General features: G+C 41.8%; 1 protein-coding gene across 13 annotated transcripts in view; it reads left to right on the top strand.

Annotated features, from left to right (window-relative positions):
• LMAN2L (lectin, mannose binding 2 like) overlaps nucleotides 1-19,773 on the top strand; it is a 95,676-nt gene that overhangs the window by 11,176 nt on the left and 64,727 nt on the right. For 2 of the 13 annotated variants that reach the window (XM_053200523.1, XM_053200524.1), the window contains exons 1-4: nucleotides 5,054-5,280; nucleotides 6,430-6,548; nucleotides 9,390-9,507; nucleotides 10,299-10,381. In XM_053200523.1, the coding sequence (XP_053056498.1) occupies nucleotides 5,094-5,280; nucleotides 6,430-6,548; nucleotides 9,390-9,507; nucleotides 10,299-10,381 (507 nt within the window). In that variant the 5' untranslated portion in view covers nucleotides 5,054-5,093. Of the gene's footprint in view, nucleotides 1-4,949; nucleotides 4,969-5,053; nucleotides 5,281-6,429; nucleotides 6,549-9,389; nucleotides 9,508-10,298; nucleotides 10,382-19,773 lie in introns of those variants that run through there. The other 11 variants (XM_015074428.3, XM_053200525.1, XM_027072595.2 and 8 more) reach the window with 8 other exon arrangements.

Raw genomic sequence — 19,773 nt, forward strand, 5'->3', positions numbered from 1 at the left:
GACATTATATTGGATGGGTCACAATGAACTTCACAGATTACAGTTAATTACAGTTTTCATTCCCTGGAGGAAATTTAGAAAACACCACAAATGCATACCCAGCACATTTTGTAATCATCTCCAAGGGAGACTTTAAAAGGTTTTTTTTTTTTTTTATTATGGCAACTCTCAAACATACATAAAGGTGGAGGGAATCCCCATATACCCATAACCCAGCTTCAACATTTATCAAGATCTTTTTGCTTTTTTTCGTCTATCCTACCCTCTCCTCAGTACACACACAATCTTCCTCCAAAGAATTTTTTTTCTTTTTTTTTAAATGTTTATTTATTTTTGAGAGAGAGAAAGAGAGACAGAGCGTGAGTGGCAGAGAGGCAGAGAGAGAGGGAGACACAGAATCTGAAGCAGGCAGAGCCCGATTTGGGGCTCGGACTCACAAACTGCGAGACCATGACCTGAGCCGAAGAAGTCGGACACTTAACTGACTGAGCCACCCAGGAACCTCTCCTTTTATCTTTTTTTAAAGTAATCTCTAAGCCCAGCATGGCTCACACTCACAATGCAGAGGTCTACAGTTACTTGTTCTTTAAACAAATCTCAAAATCCTACCTCTAAATTGAGGTGCTGCACCCTGTTTAAAATTTATGAACTGAGTACAGATGTCCTAATCGTAAAGTGAGGTAATGCCCACCTTGCCCACCACACCAAGTCAACGTGAGGTCAAAATGAGATACTGGATGTCAAAGGGTTGTACTTCTGGAAGTTGGCTGCATATCACATTCCCTGGGGAGAGATTTTCAAAACCAAATCCCTGGGCCCTACCCTAGATTTACCAATGAGGTGTTTGGGAGTTGGACCGAATCATCTGTGTATGCCCAAAGCACTCCGAGCTATTTAATTGTGGCTTGTTGGGAGACTAGAATTTGTAAGTTGCCACCGGAAAGTAGTTGGCTAGTTTGTGTTAGAGCTACTGTCCCCTTCTGTGCTCTAGGTCTGCTTGGAGAACTGGAGGTATGGGATGGGGGTGGGGGTGGGCAGGGTGGGAATGGGGAGTGGGTTGGGCAGGAAAGGAGCTGGGGCAGGGTTGGAATGGGTTAGCTGCCATCCTAGGGCTGATGATGGACCTAATTCCAAATCCTTACCTGGATATCTGAGCAGGGAAGAGTGGTCTACCTGGCTTTGGGAGGGTTGATGTTAGGCCCTGCTTTGGGTCCTAGGTTTTGGGTGGGAGTGGATTTAAATAGAATGGGAAGGTTAAAAAGGGAAGGGCAGGGGGGAGAGGAAAGAATGGGGCCAAGAGGCTGCCTTGGAGCCTCTGACATGGGGTGGAGGTAGGGGCATCAGGTTTCAAGGGGCTCCTAAGTGGAGGTATCTCTTTGGCTTTGAAGACAAGGAAGTGGAGGAATCATCATCCAGAACTGCTAGAATGTACAACTCACATTGTCTGTGAATGCCCCCACGCTGGAGGTATACAGCCCTAGATCATGGGAGATGATTCTGTGGAGAAAAAAGAAAGCATTAACCATCTAAAAGATGGTCAAGACCTGACCTGGCTACAAGAAGGTGCCTCTACATGTGTGTTGCGTGGTGTTGGAGGGAGACATGGCTCCTTTTTCTGTTTCCCTGCACCTCCTCTCAACACCTTGACAGTATTGAATTTTATATGAACCCTGTACTTCTGGAAACCAGCTACAGTCAAAAAATCCCCTCACCCTTTTGTGTCCCTTCTCATCCCATTTTGAGTCCTGAGAAATGGCTAACTTCATCTTCAAAGGACTATCCTGTTCTAGACTATTCTGAGATAAGACCCACTTTTGCCTTCCTTCCTCAGTGACTCAGATAAAACCCTCTCTATCCTTCCTCATGATGATTCCCTTGTTTATCTGCCTCTATGAAACACCAGGCCCCTTTCCTTTTCTTTGGTATGTTCCTTACTAATGAGCATTTTCCTTATTGCAACAGTTTGGAGAAAATCATCTGAATTATTATCCTGTGTATTTTGTCTTTGACACACTCTCCTTTATTTCCCTTTTCTTCATCACAGTGAATTTTACAATAAGATATGCTGAGATACTCTATCCAAAATCCAGTAGAGGGGCACCTGGGTGACTCAGTTGGTTAAGCGTCCAACTTCAGCTCAGGTCATGATCTTGTGGTCTGTGAGTTCGAGCCCTGCGTCAGGGCTCTGTGCTGACAGCCCGGAGCCTGGAGCCTGCTTCAGATTCTGTGTCTCCCTCTCTTTCTGCCCTTCCCACACTTGCACTCTGTCTGTCTTTCTCAAAAATAAATAAACATTAAAAAAAAATCCAGTAGATAGGTCACACAGCAATGTAAATGTATGTACTGCCTCTGAACTGTATACTTAAAAGTGGTTAAAATGGTAAATTTTATTTTATGTATATTTATTACAATAAAACAATTCCAACTGACAGAAATATAATGGAAATAATTTTATTCAAAACAATTGGAATTCCTACTACGTGCTGGGTGATGGGTTAGGGAATGGGGAAGCGGGTAGGGCCTATGATAGGAAATGAGTAAGATCTGCTTCCTGTGGTCCAGGAGCTCCCAGCCTTGCCAGGGAGACAAACACATAATTTGCTAATTGAGCCACATAATTCAGGGTGACACATTGTAATTGACGTGTGTACAGGCTGATTTGAGTCAAGTTGAAGGGCATTGAATGCTACATTAAGGCATTTGGATTTTATCCTATGATAATTGATATCCATGAATGGTTTTAAAGCTAGGGTATGACGCAAATAGATTCATTGCAATTCCTTATATCTTAATACCAAATATCTACTTTGTGTGGAGTCTATAAATGATCAGTGGTTGTAACAGTTTTTTGGGTTTTGTTTTTGTTTTTTAAATTTTATTTTTAGGTAATCTCTACACCCAAGTGGGGCTCAAATTCACAACCCCACTATCAAGCATCACGTGTTCCACTGACGCAGCCAGGCAGTGCCCCGATGGTTGTGACAGTTTTAATTTTAAATATTAAATATCAAACAGGCTTACATTCATGTTTCTCTTATTAAATATATTTATGTTCAGGAAAGAGAGAATTAACTTTGGTTAAGTTTGTTGGGAAGACAGAGACAGAACTGGTGAGTGCTCTGTAAGAAATGTGCTTGGGGAACATTGAGAGCTCAGAGTGGGGCAACTGCCACTGCCTGAGGAAGTCAGGGAAAGCCTCTAGGAGGAAGTGGGCTGTGGAAAAGGAGAGGGAAGAGGGAAAGCTGGCAGATACAGATGAAGAAAGGAAGCTGTGGGTAATAAAGCCAGGGTGGCAGAGGGCTTTGTTTGCCAAGTTGAGGGGCTTGAATCTTTTCCCCACAGGTGATGGGAACCAACAAGGGCTCCGTTAATAATGATGATGATGATATAGTGCTTACTACATGCCAGCCACTGCTCTAAGAGCCTTACCAGTATCAATTCATTTAACCCTGACATTCAGGAAATGACATGGCTAGATGGTTTACTTGGGGGACCATGTGGATGATGGTGACCAGAATAACAGTTGTGGTTTGGGAGACAGAGAAAGCAGGGGATGAAAAGGATGTGATGGCTTTGTGAAATAATTAGCAATAAAATAATTATTTATTGGTTGGGTGATGGAAATGGTGAGGAAAAGGTGGGAAGCTGGATGACCCTCACTCTGTTGTTTTTTTTTTTTTAATGTTGATTTATTTTTGAGAGAGAGAGAGAGAAAGAGAGAGAGAGAGAGAGAGGCAGAGAGAGAGGGAGACAGAATCTGAAGCAGGTTCCAGGCTCTGAGCTGTCAGCACAGGGCTCAATGCAGGGCTTGAACTCATGGACTGCAAGATTATGACCTGAGCCGAAGTCGTATGCTTAACAGACTGAGCCACTCAGGCACCCTACTTTTTTTTTTTTTAATGTTTATTTTTGAGAGAGGGGCGGAGAGAATGAGTGGAGCAGGGGCAGAGAGAAAGGGAGAGAGAATCTGAAGCAGGATCCACACTGTCAGCACAGACCCAGATGTGGGGCTTGAACTCATGAACTGTGAGATCACGACCTGAGCTGAACTCACAAACCATGCCATCATGACCTGAGCCAAAATTAAGTCAGACGCTCAACCAACTGAGTCACCCAGGTGCCCCTGAACCTCACTCTTTTGGTTTCAGGTCCTGTGTGTCCTGCTGTGCCACCCAGGTAAAGGATTGATAATCCTGTTCCATTTCTTAGAAGACTCACTACAGTCCTTCAGTACTTCCTACTCCTCTATGAGTTATTTAGGAGTTGTTTAAGGGGCCTGGAGCCGACTTCAGATTCCATGTCTCCCTCTCTCTCTGCCCTCCCCTGCTCACACTCTGTCTCTCTTTAAAAATAATAATAAACATTAAACAAATTTTTTTAAAGAAGTGAGTTGTTTAATTTCCAAATATTTGAGGATTTCCCAGAAATCTTTCAGTTGTTATTTCTAGCTTAATTCCATCATGATAGAACATCCTTTGTGTGCTTTCATTTCTTCTAAATTTGTGGAGGTGTTTGTTTTGTTTTGCCCAGGCTATCTTGGTAAATGTTTCTTTCGCACTTGAAGAGAATGTGTCTTTTGCTGTTGTTGAGTGGAGTTTCTATAAATGTCATCAGGTCAAGTTCTTTGTTGTGTTCAAAGTCTTTTATAAATTTGATAGTTTTCCTAATAATTGCCCAGTTACAGTAATTGTGGATTTGTCTATTTCTCCTTTCAGTTTTACATCCTGACGGATAACTCCGCATAGACACGAAGGTACTATGGCAGAGAGGATAGAACGTCTGTGTGAAACTGGGAGAAACATTTTATCTCTTTAAATTTACTCTAGAATGCTGAGACAAAATGGAAATCACTACGTATCCCAGCAGGCCTAGTGGACCGCAGGACAAACGCCAATAAGGGAATCCAGGCATTAGGCCACTCCCCCTCCCTTCGTTGGCAAGGCAACTGATCTCGAAGCCAGCCAATCGGTGAGATGCTCACCTGCGGGGGCGGGGGCTCGACGAGAGCCAATGGGAGGCGGGGCAGATGGTTCTCTGGGCTAATGGCTTGGGCAACGGGGCGGGCTTTTAATGAAGGGACGGCAGTGGGAAAGATGGCGGCGACTCTGGGACCCTCTGGGTGGTGGCAACGGTGGCGGCGGCGTTTGTCGGCTTGGAATGGGTCCAGGATGTTGCTCCTTCTCCTTTTGTTGGGGTCTGGGCAGGGGCCACGGCAAGTCGGGGCGGGTCAAACCTTCGAGTACTTGAAACGGGAACACTCGCTGTCGAAGCCCTACCAGGGTGAGGCACCCCGGGCGAGGTGGTCGTGCACGGGGAGGGCTTCCGGACTTGAGCTCATCGGTAGAGACCGGGGTGGTGAAAGGCTTCGTGGCCCTAAGGAAACTGCCGGCGGTGGGTGAGGGCCCACGGGGACTTCGCCGCGTTTGGGAACCACGGGTCGCAAGGGCAGGGGTCAGCTCCCCTCCTCCCCCGACCCTGTTTTGGAAGTTTACAGCAGGTCAAAGCCGGGCTCGGATGCCACAAGCGCTAGGCCTGGACAAAGGGGAGTTCGACAGGAGGAATGTGGGAAGGATGGAACTGCAAATGGTGGAAAGTGATTGAAGGCCACTAGCAAAGAGCAGGTCTCCGGATGGAGTTGTGGATGTGCTAGAAATAAAGCAAGAGGCAGAACTAGGGTAGAACTTGGCTGGACTGAGAAAGAAGATAAAATTCTGTTGCCGGTTAAAACACCTGTTCTCCAGTCCAGGAGCCCTGTTGATCAAAGAGGCTGCTCTGTTTGGGGCTCATAGACTTTTAGGCACAGCTCATCAACCAAAAGATTTATATTAGTTAAGTTACAAAGAAGACCAAATCAGTGCAGAAACACAAGTCTGTTTCCCCACTGGAGTGTGGGACAGCAGACAAAAACTCAAAGTGCAAGTGTGTACACGGCTGCTAAGTGATCATTTATTAACTCATCAGATGCTTCAGGTGCCTCATCTGTGCTGTCTCACTGACACAAAAATTATCACTTTCATGAGGTGTATAGCCTGAGGTCCTGGGAGCAGTACCTTCACACTTCAATTGTTTAAAGAAATAATGTGATTAAGCACCAGAGGCCTGAGGGTCAAGCTCTTTTTGGTAGAACTGGGGAAATTTCTTTTTTATGGTGCTAAAGTTTACTTAAGTATAAAATGGGAGGAATGGGTTTGAGCTGTGGTTTTTACGGCATGGACAAAGTGATAGCTGTGATGTCTTCACCTGAGAAGGGCTTTGTGAAAAGGAAGCTGTCAAGGTGGTAAGGATTTGAGATTTATGAGTGACAGAGATAGGAGATTGAGTGTCGGGAAAGGTAGCAAAAGATGATGACTCCAGCTTTAGGATGGTCCTTGGTGGTTTCTGAATGGGTTGGTGCTGAAGAGTATGAACTGATCTACTTCCTCCCTGTAGGTGTGGGCACAGGCAGTTCCTCACTGTGGAATCTGATGGGCAATGCCATGGTGATGACCCAATATATCCGCCTTACCCCAGATATGCAAAGTAAACAGGGTGCCCTGTGGAACCGGGTGGTAAGAATCTTTCTCCCTCCTGTGTCGCTGACCCACAAAGTCCTAAAAAGTTCACCAGTGGCATATTGACTTAATTTTACTGTCTATCCCCGGGGTTCTGTCTTCTGTGGATTTCAGGAATTTTTCAGAGAATATGATGACCTTCATAATGGTATCAGATATGTAGGGAAATGCTCTTGATTGCCCCAGTTATAGGAAATAATCCATTTTGATTCTGTTTTCTGAAGTATCTTTAATTCCCTATTGACCTGATAGTATTACTTCTTGGAGGTTAATAACTCTTAATAACTCACATTTAGTTACTTTGTAAAGTAGAAGACTGCTCTTTTAAATGTATCCTAAATTTCATCCCAGGATTCGCCCTTGCTATTTCACGTTGAAGAGTTTAATTTTAAATTTTATTTTCATGTGAAAGCCACTTTGAGCCCTTGGTCTTTTTTTTTTTTTTGTCCTTCTCTGGACCTTTTCTAGCTACATTGTCTTCCTTGAGGTATGGCGGCAAGAAGTGAATGCAGTATTCCTGGTGTGGCTGCACTGTGATTTTGTATAAGTGTAAGATGATGCTTTCTTTTTGCTTTCCAGGGCTCTTTCTAAGTCTTTTACAACCCCTTTACTCTTGGGAATGACCTTGGCATCCTTTAATATTTTCTCTTGGGTTCTCATAAGCTAAGAACTTACTTTTTCATGGTTTTTTTTTTCCATTGATTATAGATAAGTGAACCTCAGAAAAAAGAACTGTCTCTTTTCCCTGTTCATTTTATGTGGAAAGAATTCTAACAGAGCAGAGGGTTAAGAGAAGTTTCTATACGAGCTGTTTGCACAAGCTGGCCTCTTAACCCAGATTGTAGTGTTGTTCTTGTTCTTGGACAGAGTGCAGGGTGGTGTGTTCTGGTAGAAGAAGCAAAAGGCTGGCAGTTGACAGCCTTGATTAGGTTTTAGATCTAGCTGTATCACAGATCCACTGTGAGCCCTTGGCTGTTACTTAATTCTGTTTTCAGTTTCTCCATCCGCCAAATGAGCTTCATAATACCTTCTACATGCCCACTAGGGTTATCGGGAGAATAAAATAAGACAGTAGATATGAAAGAGCCTTAGAAAGTTAAAATGGTTACAGAAATGTGCCCTGTTACATTATGTATCTGTTACATGTAAGTTTCATTGATGAGGTCTCTGGGTTACTAAACGATTATGTCTAGAGCTTGATACTTTGCTGCTGTCTTGCTAGCTGCTTCTACATAACTCTTTTAGCAGCCGTTCTAGTTTAGGATCTAGTTATATTGCCCTTTTTCAGATTCTCTGATACTGTGGGTTGTTGTTGTTGTTGTTGTTGTTGTTGTTGTTGTTATCTATCAGAATGAGCTTTGGGGTTGTTTCTGAGTTACTTGAATAGGATGTGTTTGTTTGAACAGTGGTCCTCAAATTTGGCTGTCCATTGGAGTTGATGCCTGTGGTCATGGGAATTTTTAAAAACTCCCTAGGTGAATCTAATGTATAGCCAAGTTTCAGAACCAGTGCTAGACATAGCCCTGAGCAAAAGTGTGTGGCACTGTGCTAGAGGAGACCGAGGATAAGTAGCAGACACCTCTTGGCTCAGTGTGAACTTCTCTGGCCCTGCCCTTGTCCCAGGGGGATAATACCCACTGGCTATGGGGGAGCTTCCTGCCACTGAATTTCATTCTTGTCTTGATATCTAAGTGCAAGAACAGAAAGAGGAGAACACAGAATGACAACACAGGGACTGGGATCATTAGGGTAGGGTAAGCTATTGGAGTTACAGGTTCTTTGGTGAATTCAGAAGTAACCTCACCCCTTTCATTTGACTGTGTATTCCTAATACTAACACTTTTGGAACATTTCCCAGAAATTAAAAATGAATACTAAAAATGATCTAGCAGTATGTTGCTCAAGAGCCAGAACAATCTATTTGGAGAGACTCTGCCTGAACCCTGCTGGTCTATCTGCTCCTCCGTCCTTTCTTTCTTCATAGTGACCTTTAATTAGGAGCCTCTCTAAACCAGATACCTACTCTGCTTTCTCTTGAAAGTGTTCAACTATTTAGAGCACTTAACCATCCACTTACTTCCTTCTGCATTTTTGCAAGCTTTTGGTACACAATTCAAGAAAAAAACAAAATAAACCCCAAGAAACACAGGAGTCTGATTAGTACCCACCTCCATGTTTCCACCAAAAGCTGTCCCTGTGATGGGGATGGTGGTCTCCTTTGGTGCATTTATGCCTCTTGATCATGGGCATGATGTTTTGGGAGACTGTAACTTATTCCTTCTTGGGGAATTCTGGCTTGCCCCTCAGCTTGGCATAAGGACAAGTCTAGCTAATTAGGGTTGTTCACATATCTGCTAATTAGTCCTGAAAACCTTTGTATAATGGCTTCGCTTTTTTTATTTTCTGTAATGAATGAAGCTTTGACCTTTCTTGAAATCCAGGCTTTTTAGAATCTTTCTGTCAGAGGTGTGAGCTCAAGTTGCAAATGAGTGTCACTTCAGCCACCTGTACTCTATAGGCTGAAATGCTTTGCTGTAGGATCACAGTAGTCTAACTTGGCAGTCTCTTGTCTTTTCAAATTTGAGTACTATCCTGTTTCTATTAGGAGATACTGAGGATAATTGGGAGGTTTATTCACTTTCCATATTAAATATCATATACAGTTGAACAGCTCAACCTGTTTAATTTTAGCACTTAGCAAGTCATAGATTTCAGTTTCAACCCTTCACCTCATGTTACCTTCATTTGTGTTTTCCCAGTCTCTAGACTGCTGGCGAGGGCTTTGAGGGGTTTCACATTTCACACTCTTCATTGATTCCAGTGTCTTTTTCTCCTCAGCCATGTTTCCTGAGAGACTGGGAGTTGCAGGTACACTTCAGAATCCATGGACAAGGGAAGAAGAATCTGCATGGGGATGGCTTGGCAATCTGGTACACAAAGGATCGGATGCAGCCAGGTATTGGGACCCTGGGTTGCTCTTGTGTGGGGTGTGACAGACCTGCTTTCTCACATGCCCTCTTTTGGAGAAGGGTATGTGCCCACAGTGCCAGCAGTTTGCCACTCCCTTGATGTCTGTGGATAAAGACTGGCCTATCTAGTCTCTAGAATGGGGTCTGACTCCTAGTAAAGCAGTTGAACTTGACTCATCCTGGGACAATTTCTTGCTTATTAGTTCCTTCCGGTTTCCCTTTGAGGCCACGTGGCCTGTTGGCCGGGTGAAAGTGCTGGCTTTCCAGAGCACTGCCGATTGGGTGAGCTGATTTCTTTTGAGCATGTGCATTGTATGATCTTAGAACTCCTTGAGTCAGGAGTTGTGTGGGAGCCATTGCTCCAAGGACATGGCAAACTCAACCTGATTTGACCTGATCTCTTTTGCAACAAGAAGTGGAATTTGGGAATTCAGCTCTCTCTCAGGGACATAGTTGTCACCAAGCGTTCATGAAGCAGAATTCTTTAGGGGCGCCTTAGCAACCAGTTTGGACCAGGGAGCAGCTGTGGTGCTAAACAATGTTGCAGTGGCCTTCTCTCTTCCCCTGCCTTCAATACCAAACAGCTACAGATTTTGTTGGGTGCTTGTTACAGGCCATGCACTTTTGCTGGGTGCTTTTACATATGTTTTCTCTTCTTAAAAAGAGGCATGGGAGTCAGTCATTTGAATTTTACTTTTTCCTCCATCATAGTGATATATTATTCCTTTATCAACTCTTGGCTTTATTTCATTGTTCATCATCTCTTCTCTCTCTCTAGGGCCTGTGTTTGGAAACATGGACAAATTTGTGGGGCTGGGAGTATTTGTAGACACGTACCCCAATGAGGAGAAGCAGCAAGAGGTAAATGGCAAGTGTCAGAGCTTAGGTCAGCTGCACTGACATCACAGTCCTTTGCCTCAGGGATGTCCGTGATGGAACAGGGGATAGAATATGAGGGGTTTGGTTCTGTTTCCTTCATCTATTGAATTTGAAAAGTTAATATCCTTGTCAGCATTTTCTAGAAAGAATTGTTTATGGTACACAGACCTTTGGGAATGACTGTCGTGATTGGGGGCTTTTTCTTTAGTGTTAACATTGTTCTCTTGTGCACGTTAGGTAGCTGCTGGAATTGAGCCTGCTTGGCTGGTTGGTGATTTGGCTACTAGGCCGGCACCAGAGCCAGCTGAATTTATATAACCCAGCTCCCCTGACTTAATAGATCACCACTTTACTCTCTTCTGCAGCTTGCTCATTCTTTCGAGCATCCTTTTCTTCTTCCTGTTTTTAGGCCTGAACAGCAATTCTGCTCTCCTGTAGGAAAGGTGGTAAAAGGAAATTGATGGAGTCCTAGCATTTCATTGCAATCCAGTACCTGGCTTTTGGCAAAAGCTTCTTGCTTTTTGTTGGCTGACCCTAGGGTTCTTTACTACTTTCTCAGACTGCCAGTAGGTTTGTACTGTCTTTGCCCGATGGCCCTGCCATCAGATGGTAGGAAAATGATGGTGACAGGTTGCTGGTGGGTATCCTATAGCTAAATAATAGCAAGAAAGGCAGGATTAGGGATGCAGACAGCACTCACTTTATTTTTTTCCCTAAAAGCTTTATATGAAAAATATCAAACTTATTTAAAAAATTGGAAGAATACATCATCGTATATGCAATACCCAGATTCAACGATTTTTGACATTGCCCATGGAGTTCCCCTGAGGGAGGTGGAACATGAGACCTGAGTTAGGAGAGTAACCTTTTGTTGTGAGACACTTACAGAGTAACTTCTCCATGTTGCCTCTAGGCTCCTCCTCAAGCCGCCATACATCAGGCACTTTCTAGGTGGGGGAAGTTAGTGAGCAAGATCAGCATTGGTCCCTGCACTCAGTAGCACTGATGTGTGAGAATGCCGATGGGGAACTATGGGGCACCGTAGGAAACCCAGAGGTGCATCTAACTTGGAGTGGGACAGTGTGGTAGTAGTGGTGGTGGAAAAGATTTCCTCCACGAAGTGACATTTACATTGAAGTCTGCAGAAGTAGGAACCAGTATTCCATGCAGAGGGAAAAGCGTGTTTAAAGGTGATAGAGTGAGAGAAGGGACAGAGAATGAGGGGAAAAAAGGGATCAGAGAAAGAGGAGGCTAGAAAGAAAAACAAGGCCAGCAGTCTTGCCATGTTGTACAACTTCAGGGGCCACCATTCCCATTGCGTTCTTTAGTGTTAACACTGTTCCTTGTTGGGCAAGTTGACCAGCCACTGAGATTGAGCAGTGTCCCCTTGGGTGGTTAGTGGTTTGGCTGTTCAGACCAGCACCAGAGCCATCCAAATGTATGTGACTCATACTCACCATGCACATTGTTGGGCCACATTCTGAAGAGAGGTGTTCCTGTTAAGGAGACTGGATTTTATTCTAAGGGGGTAAGTGTGTTAAAGGATTTAAATGAGGAGAATGTCATGACTAGGTTTGTAGTCATGCTGAGGAAATAGTAGTCGTCAGAAGTGCATCTGAGTAAGAGGTATGGGCTTCAGGGCTTGACTGGAGTTTTAAACCTGGCTCTCTGCTTCTCCCAGAAATAAATTGTTCAGATTCTTGTAGCTTCCATTTCACCATCAGATAATAGTAATTCTCCTTTGAGAGGGCAGATCTGATGGGCTTATTTCATAAGAAGAGTAGATGTTAATCAGTAAAATTAGTTTCAGTTGATAAAAAATCAGCACTTCTTTTTTAGCTAGCTGTTATGGTTCTCACTCCCAGCTGCACATTGAAATTGCCTAGAGTGAATGTATTTTTTAATCTTATTTATTTTTTAATGTTATTTTGAGAGAGAGAGTGAGCAGGGGAGAGGCAGAGAGAGAGAGAGAGAGGGGACAGAGGATCTGAAGCGGGCTCCGTGTTGACAGCAGAGAGCCCGATGTAGGGCTTGAACTGTGAGATCATGACCTAATCCAAAGTCAGATGCTTAACCGACTGAGCCACCTAGGCGCTCCTGCCTGGAGTGCATTTAAAATTACCGATTTCCAGGGTTGCCTGGGTGGCTCAGTTGGTTGAGCATCCAAATTTGGCTCAGGTCATGATCTTCCGGTTTATGAGTTCGAGCTCTCTGTCAGGCTCTGTGCTGACAGCTCAGAGCCTGGAGCCTGCTTCGGATTCTGTGTCTCCCTCTCTTTCTGCCCTTCCCCTGCTCACACTATGTCTGTCTGTCTGTCTGTTTCTCTCTCTCAAAAATAAATAAAAACTTTATGGATGCCTGGGTGGCTCAGTCAAACATCTGGCTTTAGCCCAGGTCATGATCTCACGAATCATGAGTTCGAGCTCTCCATTGGGCTTTCTGCTATCAGCACAGAGCCCCCTTGGGATCCTCTGTTCCCCCCCACACCCCTCTGCCACTTCCCGCTCATGCTCTTAAAAATAATAAAAAAATTTTTTTAAATAAAAACGTTAAAAAAACTAAAAAAATAAAAGTACTGATGCCCAGGCCCCAGCCTCGGAGAGTATAATTCTGTTTGTCTTAGGTGCCATGTAGGCAACCTGACTTTTACAAAGCTTTCCAGGTGAGTCACATGTGTAGCCAGCATTGGGAACTCTTGGATCAACATCAGGTCCTTGTTTCCATATTAGTTGTTTACTTGTTAATCAAATTTGTTTATTAAAATGAAATTTAAGAAAACTAATAAAAGTGGTTTCTGTTTATTAGGTGGCTATTGTGTGCCAGGTACTTACAAATAATGCCTTCATCCTGATCAAAACTCCTTAGGGTTAGTATTATTTTTCCCCATTTACCAGTGGGTACAGAAGCTTAGAGACGTGTCTTGTTCAAGGTAACAGCCAATGTAAGGTGGAGTCAGATTTTGAACATAGGTCCGCTGGATTCCAGAGGCTGTGCTTTTAATTATGATGCTCTACCTTCTCCCTTCCTTCCATTGTTTCTTCTGCAGGTTGATTTCCTTGAGAAAGGAGACATTTATTATTCTCATGTCATCTCCTATGTAATTTCAATTCTTAGAGCTTATATTCTAATGTACAGAGTATAGAAATTGTACTCCTGGAACTATTTTATAGAGTAAAATCAAGTGTGTGTTTTGTTGGCAGCATGATTTACTTTGATATCATACATAAAAGTGCCAGGTATTGTTTCAAACACTTGTACATGTATTATTTGTATATTATATTGTATATATTGTGTGTATATTATGTATAGTATATGTTTGGTGTATTATATACGTATAACAACTCTTTGGGGTAGATATTATTGTTATCTCTACATTATGGGCAAGAAACTGAAGTGCAGAAAGGTTGAAAAATTTGTCAGTGATACACAGATAGAGGGTGTGATTCCAGACTGCAGTCTCATTATTTTGCCTTAGTATTTTTGAGTACATAAGAAGAGGGTGACAGATACGGCACCTTTTGAAAACTTGCACATGTTACATAGAATATGTGCTGGACTAGGATGACAAGTTGCTGGCAAGAGGGAGTGTGGAGCAATTCATCAAATCACTCAAGGTAGTGGTAAAATGTTTCTATGGTTTCGTGTTTCTTTGTCACCAGAGCACATGACCTTGTTGTTCACCTTACCTGCTACCACATTTGTTCATGAGGAAATGCTGGGAAAATATTAGCAACCAGTAATGCATCTAAGAAGAAGGTGAGGGAGTTCAGTGTAGGCTTGGCTCTCTGAGATCAGGACAGATTGTTAAAAGTCACATAACCTCAGTTTCCTTGTCAGCAACGTAAGAATTGTAATTTAAGTGAGTGAGTCAAGAGTTTCACTATTTGGGAGTACAAGGTACTACCTGTGCCATAGTGAGGTTGCCAGATCATAAGTGATTGTTAAAATAATAGTTGAAGAAATAGGAAATCTGGGGCATCTGAGTGGCTCAGGCAGGTAAGCGTCTGACTCTCAATTTCGGTTCAGGTCATGATCTCACTGTTTGTGAGATGGAGCCCTGCGTCGGGCTCTGCGCTGACAGAGTGGAGCCTGCTTGCGATTCTCTCCCTTTCTCTCTGTCTTTCTCTCACTCCCTATTTGTGCTCTCTCTCTCAAAATAACTAAATAAACATAAAAAAAAAAAAAAGAAATGGGAAATTTGGATAGATCCATAATGGGTCAAGAGATTGAATTAGTAATAAGAAATGACTCACAAAGAAAAGCCTAGGTTCAGATGGTTTCACTGGTTCATTCTGTCAAACATAGAAAGTAGAGTTAATACCAATTCTTCCCAAGAATTCTTACAAAATATAAGAGAGGACACTAACCAGCTCATTCTTTGAGGCCAGTATTATCCTGATGCCAACACCAAATAAAGACATCACAAGAAAAGAAAACTACTGACCAATATCTCTTATGAATATAGATGTAGAAATCATCAACAAGATACTAACAAACCAAATCCAGCAACATAAAAAGGATTATATTCCATGACCATAGTATTCATCCTAGGAATTCAAGTTTGCTTCAAAATCTGAAAATTAAGGCACGTCTGGCTGGCTCAGTTGTAAGAGTATGTGACTCTTGATCTCAGGGTCCTGAGTTTGAGCCCCATGTTGGGTGTAGAGATTACTTAAATAAATAAGTAAAAACTTAAAAAAATCTGAAAATTAATATGATAGACCATATTGATAGAATAAAGGACAGGGGCACCTGGCTGGCTCAGTCGGTAGAGGGTGCAACTCTTGATTTCAGGGTCAAGCGTTGAAGCCTCATGTTGGTCATGGAGCCTACTTAAAAAAAAAAAAAATGAATGAAGGATAAAAACCATATGATCATATCAATACATGTAAGAAAAGTATTTGACAAAATTTAATATCTCTTTATTGTATTTATTTATTTTTAAGGTTTTATTTTTAAGTAATCTCTACACCCAAAGTAGGACTCAAACTCACAAACCTGAGCTTAAGAGTTGCCCACTCTACTACTGACTGAGCCAGCGGGGCACCCCTAATATCTCTATGATAACAAAAACTAAACAAATTAGGAATAGAAGGGAACTTCTTCAGTTTGATAAAGGGTAACTATGAAAAACCCTCACCTAATATACATAACTGTGAAAGACTATGCTTTCATTCTAACATCAGGAATAAAGGATATCCCTTCTTGTTACTTCTATTCAACATTGTACTGGAGGTTCTAATCAGGCCAGTTGGGTAAGAAAATAAAGTAAAAAACATCTAGATTGCAAAGAAAGAAGTAAAAGTATTCCTATATGTAGACAACATGATCTTGTATATAGAATATATTAAAGAATCCCCAAGAAAACTACTAGAACTAATAAATGAATTCAGTAGGTTGTAGGATCAAGATCAACATATAAAAATCAATTTTACTGCTGGCATTGAATAGTCAGAAAATGAAAGTAAAAACAATTCCATTTATACTAGCATGAAGAGTAAAATACTTAGAAATAAATTTAACAAATAAAAGTATACTCTGAAAACAATATTGTTGAAAGAAATTGAAGACCTAAGTAAGTGGAAAGACATCTTATGTCATAGATCAGAAAACAGTACAGTTGACCCTTAAACAGTGTGGGGGTTAGGGGCAGTGACCTCCGATGGAGTCAACAATCCACATGTAACATTTGACTCCCCCAAAACTTAACTGCTAATTGCCTATTGCTTACCGGAAGCCTTACTGATAACAGAAAGTGTTGATTAACACTTTCTTGTCTGTTATATGTATTGTATGTTGTATTCTTTTTTTTTTTTTACGTTTATTTATTTTTGAGACAGAGAGAGACAGAGCATGAATGGGGGAGGGTCAGAGAGAGGGAGACACAGAATCTGAAACAGGCTCCAGGCTCCAAGCTGTCAGCACAGAGCCCGACGCGGGGCTCGAACTCACAGACCGCGAGATCATGACCTGAGCCAAAGTCTGCCGCCGAACCAACTGAGCCACCCAGGCGCCCCCCCATGTTGTATTCTTAAAGTAAGCTAGAGAAAAGAAAATGTTACTAAGAAAATCATAAAGAAGAAGAAATGTTTACAGTACTGTATTTATATTTTAAAAATCCACATAGAAGTGGACCTGTGCAGTTAAATCCCATGTTGTTGAAGTGTCCACTGGATCTTTTTTTTAATCTTATTTTTTTATTTTTTTAGGTTTACATCCAAATTAGCATATAGTGCAACAATGATTTCAGGAGTGGATTCCTTAGTGCCCCTTACCCATTTATCCCATCCCCCCTCCCACAACCCCTCTTGTAACCCTCATTTTGTTCTCCATATTTATGAGTCTCTTCTGGTTTGTCCCCCTCCCTGTTTTTATATTATTTTTGTTTCCCTTCCCTTATATTCATCTGTTTTGTCTCTTAAAGTCCTCATATGAGTGAAGTCATATGATATTTGTCTTTCTCTGACTGACTAATTTCACTTAGCATAATACCCTCCAGTTCCATCCACGTAGTTGCAAATGGCCAGATTTCATTCTTTTTGATTGCTGAGTAATACTCCATTGTCTTTATATACCACATCTTCTTTATCCATTCACCCATCGATGGACATTTGGGCTCTTTCCATATTTTGGCTATTGTTGATAGTGCTGTAAACATGGAGGTGCATGTGTCCCTTTGAAACAGCACACGTGTATCCCTTGGATAAATGCCTAGTAGTGCAATTGCTGGGTCATGGGGTAGTTCTATTTTTAATTTTTTGAGGAACCTCCATACTGTTTTCCAGAGTGGCTGCACCAGCTTGCATTCCCATGAAGTGTCCACTAGATTGTTAAGATGATGACACTCCCTACATTGGTCTCCAGATTTGACACTTGTCCTAGCTATCAAAAACCTAGCTGGCTTCATTACAGAAATTGACAAGGTGATCCTGAAATCAATATGGAGACTCAAGAGAACCAGAATAGCTAAAATAATGCTGATTAAGAAGAGCGAAGTTGGTAGGGCGCCTGGGTGGCTCAGTTAGTTAAGTGTCCAACTCTTGGTTTCGGCTCAGGTCATGATCTCACAGTTAGTGGGTTTGAGCCCCATACCAGGCTCTGTGCTAATAGCGCAGAGCCTGCTTGGGATCTCTTTCTCCCTCTCTCTCTCTCTCTCTCTCTGCCCCTCTCCAGCTTGCTATCTCTTTCAAAAAATAAATTAAAAAAACATTAACAAATTTTTTTTAACTTAAATGAGGTTGGAAGACTTACACTTCTTCATTTCAGAACTTCTCACAAAGCTGTGGTAATAAAGAGTGTGGTACCGGCATCAGGATAGACCTATAGATCAATGGAATAAAATTGAAAACCTAGAAATAAGCCCTCACATTTGTGATCAGTTGATTTTTTTTTTTTTAATGTTTATTTTTAGAGACAGAATGCGAGTAGGGGAGGGGCAAAGAGGGGACAGAAGATCCAAAGCGGGCTCTGTGCTGACAGCAGCAAGTCCAATGTGGGGCTCAAATTCACAAACCCTGAGATCGTGACCTAAGCCAAAGTTAGATGCTCAGCCAACTGAGCCACACAGGCGCCCCTATAATCAGTTGATTTTTGATTAAGCTATCACGACAATTCAATGGGGAAAGAACTACCTTGAATAAATGGTGCTAACTCAACTGGATATCCACATGCAAAATAATGAAATTGTCCTGTATTTTACACCATACACAAAATGTAATTCAAAATGAACTGAAAAACTGAATGTAAAAACTGAAACTATAGAACTCTCAGAAGAAAACATAGGGTTAATTCTTCATGACCTTAGATCAGGCAGTGGTTTTGTAGGTCTGACACCGAAAACAAAAGTCACAAAAAAATAGATGAGTTGGACTTCATTAAAATTAAAAACTCGTATTGTGGAAGATACCATCAAGAAAGTGAAAAGACAACCCACATAGTGGGAGAAAATAAATGAAAATCCTATATCTGGTAAGGGACTTGTTCTTTATATATTCTAGATACAGTTCAATAGTAAAAAAAACAAAAAAACAAAACCTAATTAAAAAATGGCTGGGGTGCCTGGCTGGCTCAGTTGGTGAACCATGTGGCTCTTGATCTGGGGGTTGTGAATTTGAGCCCCATATTGGGTGTAGAGATTACTCAAAAATAAAATCTTTTGTTTTTAATGCTTTTATTTTATTTGAGAGAGAGACAGACAGAGTGTGAGCTGGGAGGAGCAGGGAGAAGAGGAAGACACCAAATCTGAAGCAGGCTCCAGGCTCTGAGCTGTCAGCATAGAGCCCAATGCAGAGCTTGAACCCACGAACCGTGAGATCATGACCTGAGCTGAAGTCAGACTCAACTGACTGAGCCACCCAGATGCCCCTGAGAATAAAATCTTAAAAAAAAAAAGGCCAAAGGACCCGAATAGGTATTTCCCCACAGAAGATATACAGAAGGTTGATAAACCTATGAAAAAATGCTCAACATCATTAGCCACTAAGAACATACAAATCAAAACCAAATGAGATGCTACTTAACACCCACCCATGGCTATTTAGTCATAGCTAAAATAAAGACAGAGGATAACAAGTGCTGACAAGGATGTGGAATAATTGGAACTCTCATACATTGCTGGTGGGAATGTAAATGGGGCAGTTGTTTTGGAGAACAGTTGGGCAGTTCTTCAAATGTCTTAATATAGAGTTTATATCATCCAGCAATTCCACTCCTAGGTGTATATACCCAAGAGAAATTGAAATCATGTCTGCACAAAAAGTTATATGAATGTTCATAGCAACATTGTTCATAATGGCCAAAAACAGTTACAACTCAATGTTTTATTAACTGATGAGTAAACAATATATATTCATACAATGGAGTATCATTGAGCATTAAAAAAGAAATGAACCATTGATAGGTTCTCTAATGTGAATGACACTTGAATACATTATGCTAAGTGAAAGAAGCCAGTCACAAAAGACCACATATTGTATGATCCCATATATATGAAATGTTTAGAATAAGCAAGTCTATAAAGATAGAAAGTAGATGAATGGTTGCCTGGCGGTAGGGGTGGGGAGTGACTGCTGGTGGACATGGGGTTTCTTTTTGGGGTGATGAAAATGTCCTAAAATTGATTGTGGTAATCATAACCTTAATTCTGTGAATGTACTAAAAGCCATTGAATTATAGTCTTTAGGTGAATTATGTGGTATATGGATTATATCCTAGTATCACTATTTTTAAAAAACATTGATTGAAACATGACCTGATCTTTTCTTGGCACTATGAAATCATCAGCTGATGGTCATCAGTTTCTCATGAGAACCCAGATATTGGTGAAAAGTTGCAGGGAACTCAGTAGCAGTCTTGGAGCAGGAATGTCTTCCTTC

Source organism: Acinonyx jubatus, chromosome A3 (assembly GCF_027475565.1).
Source record: "Acinonyx jubatus isolate Ajub_Pintada_27869175 chromosome A3, VMU_Ajub_asm_v1.0, whole genome shotgun sequence".
In the NCBI taxonomy this organism is placed as follows: domain Eukaryota; kingdom Metazoa; phylum Chordata; class Mammalia; order Carnivora; family Felidae; genus Acinonyx; species Acinonyx jubatus.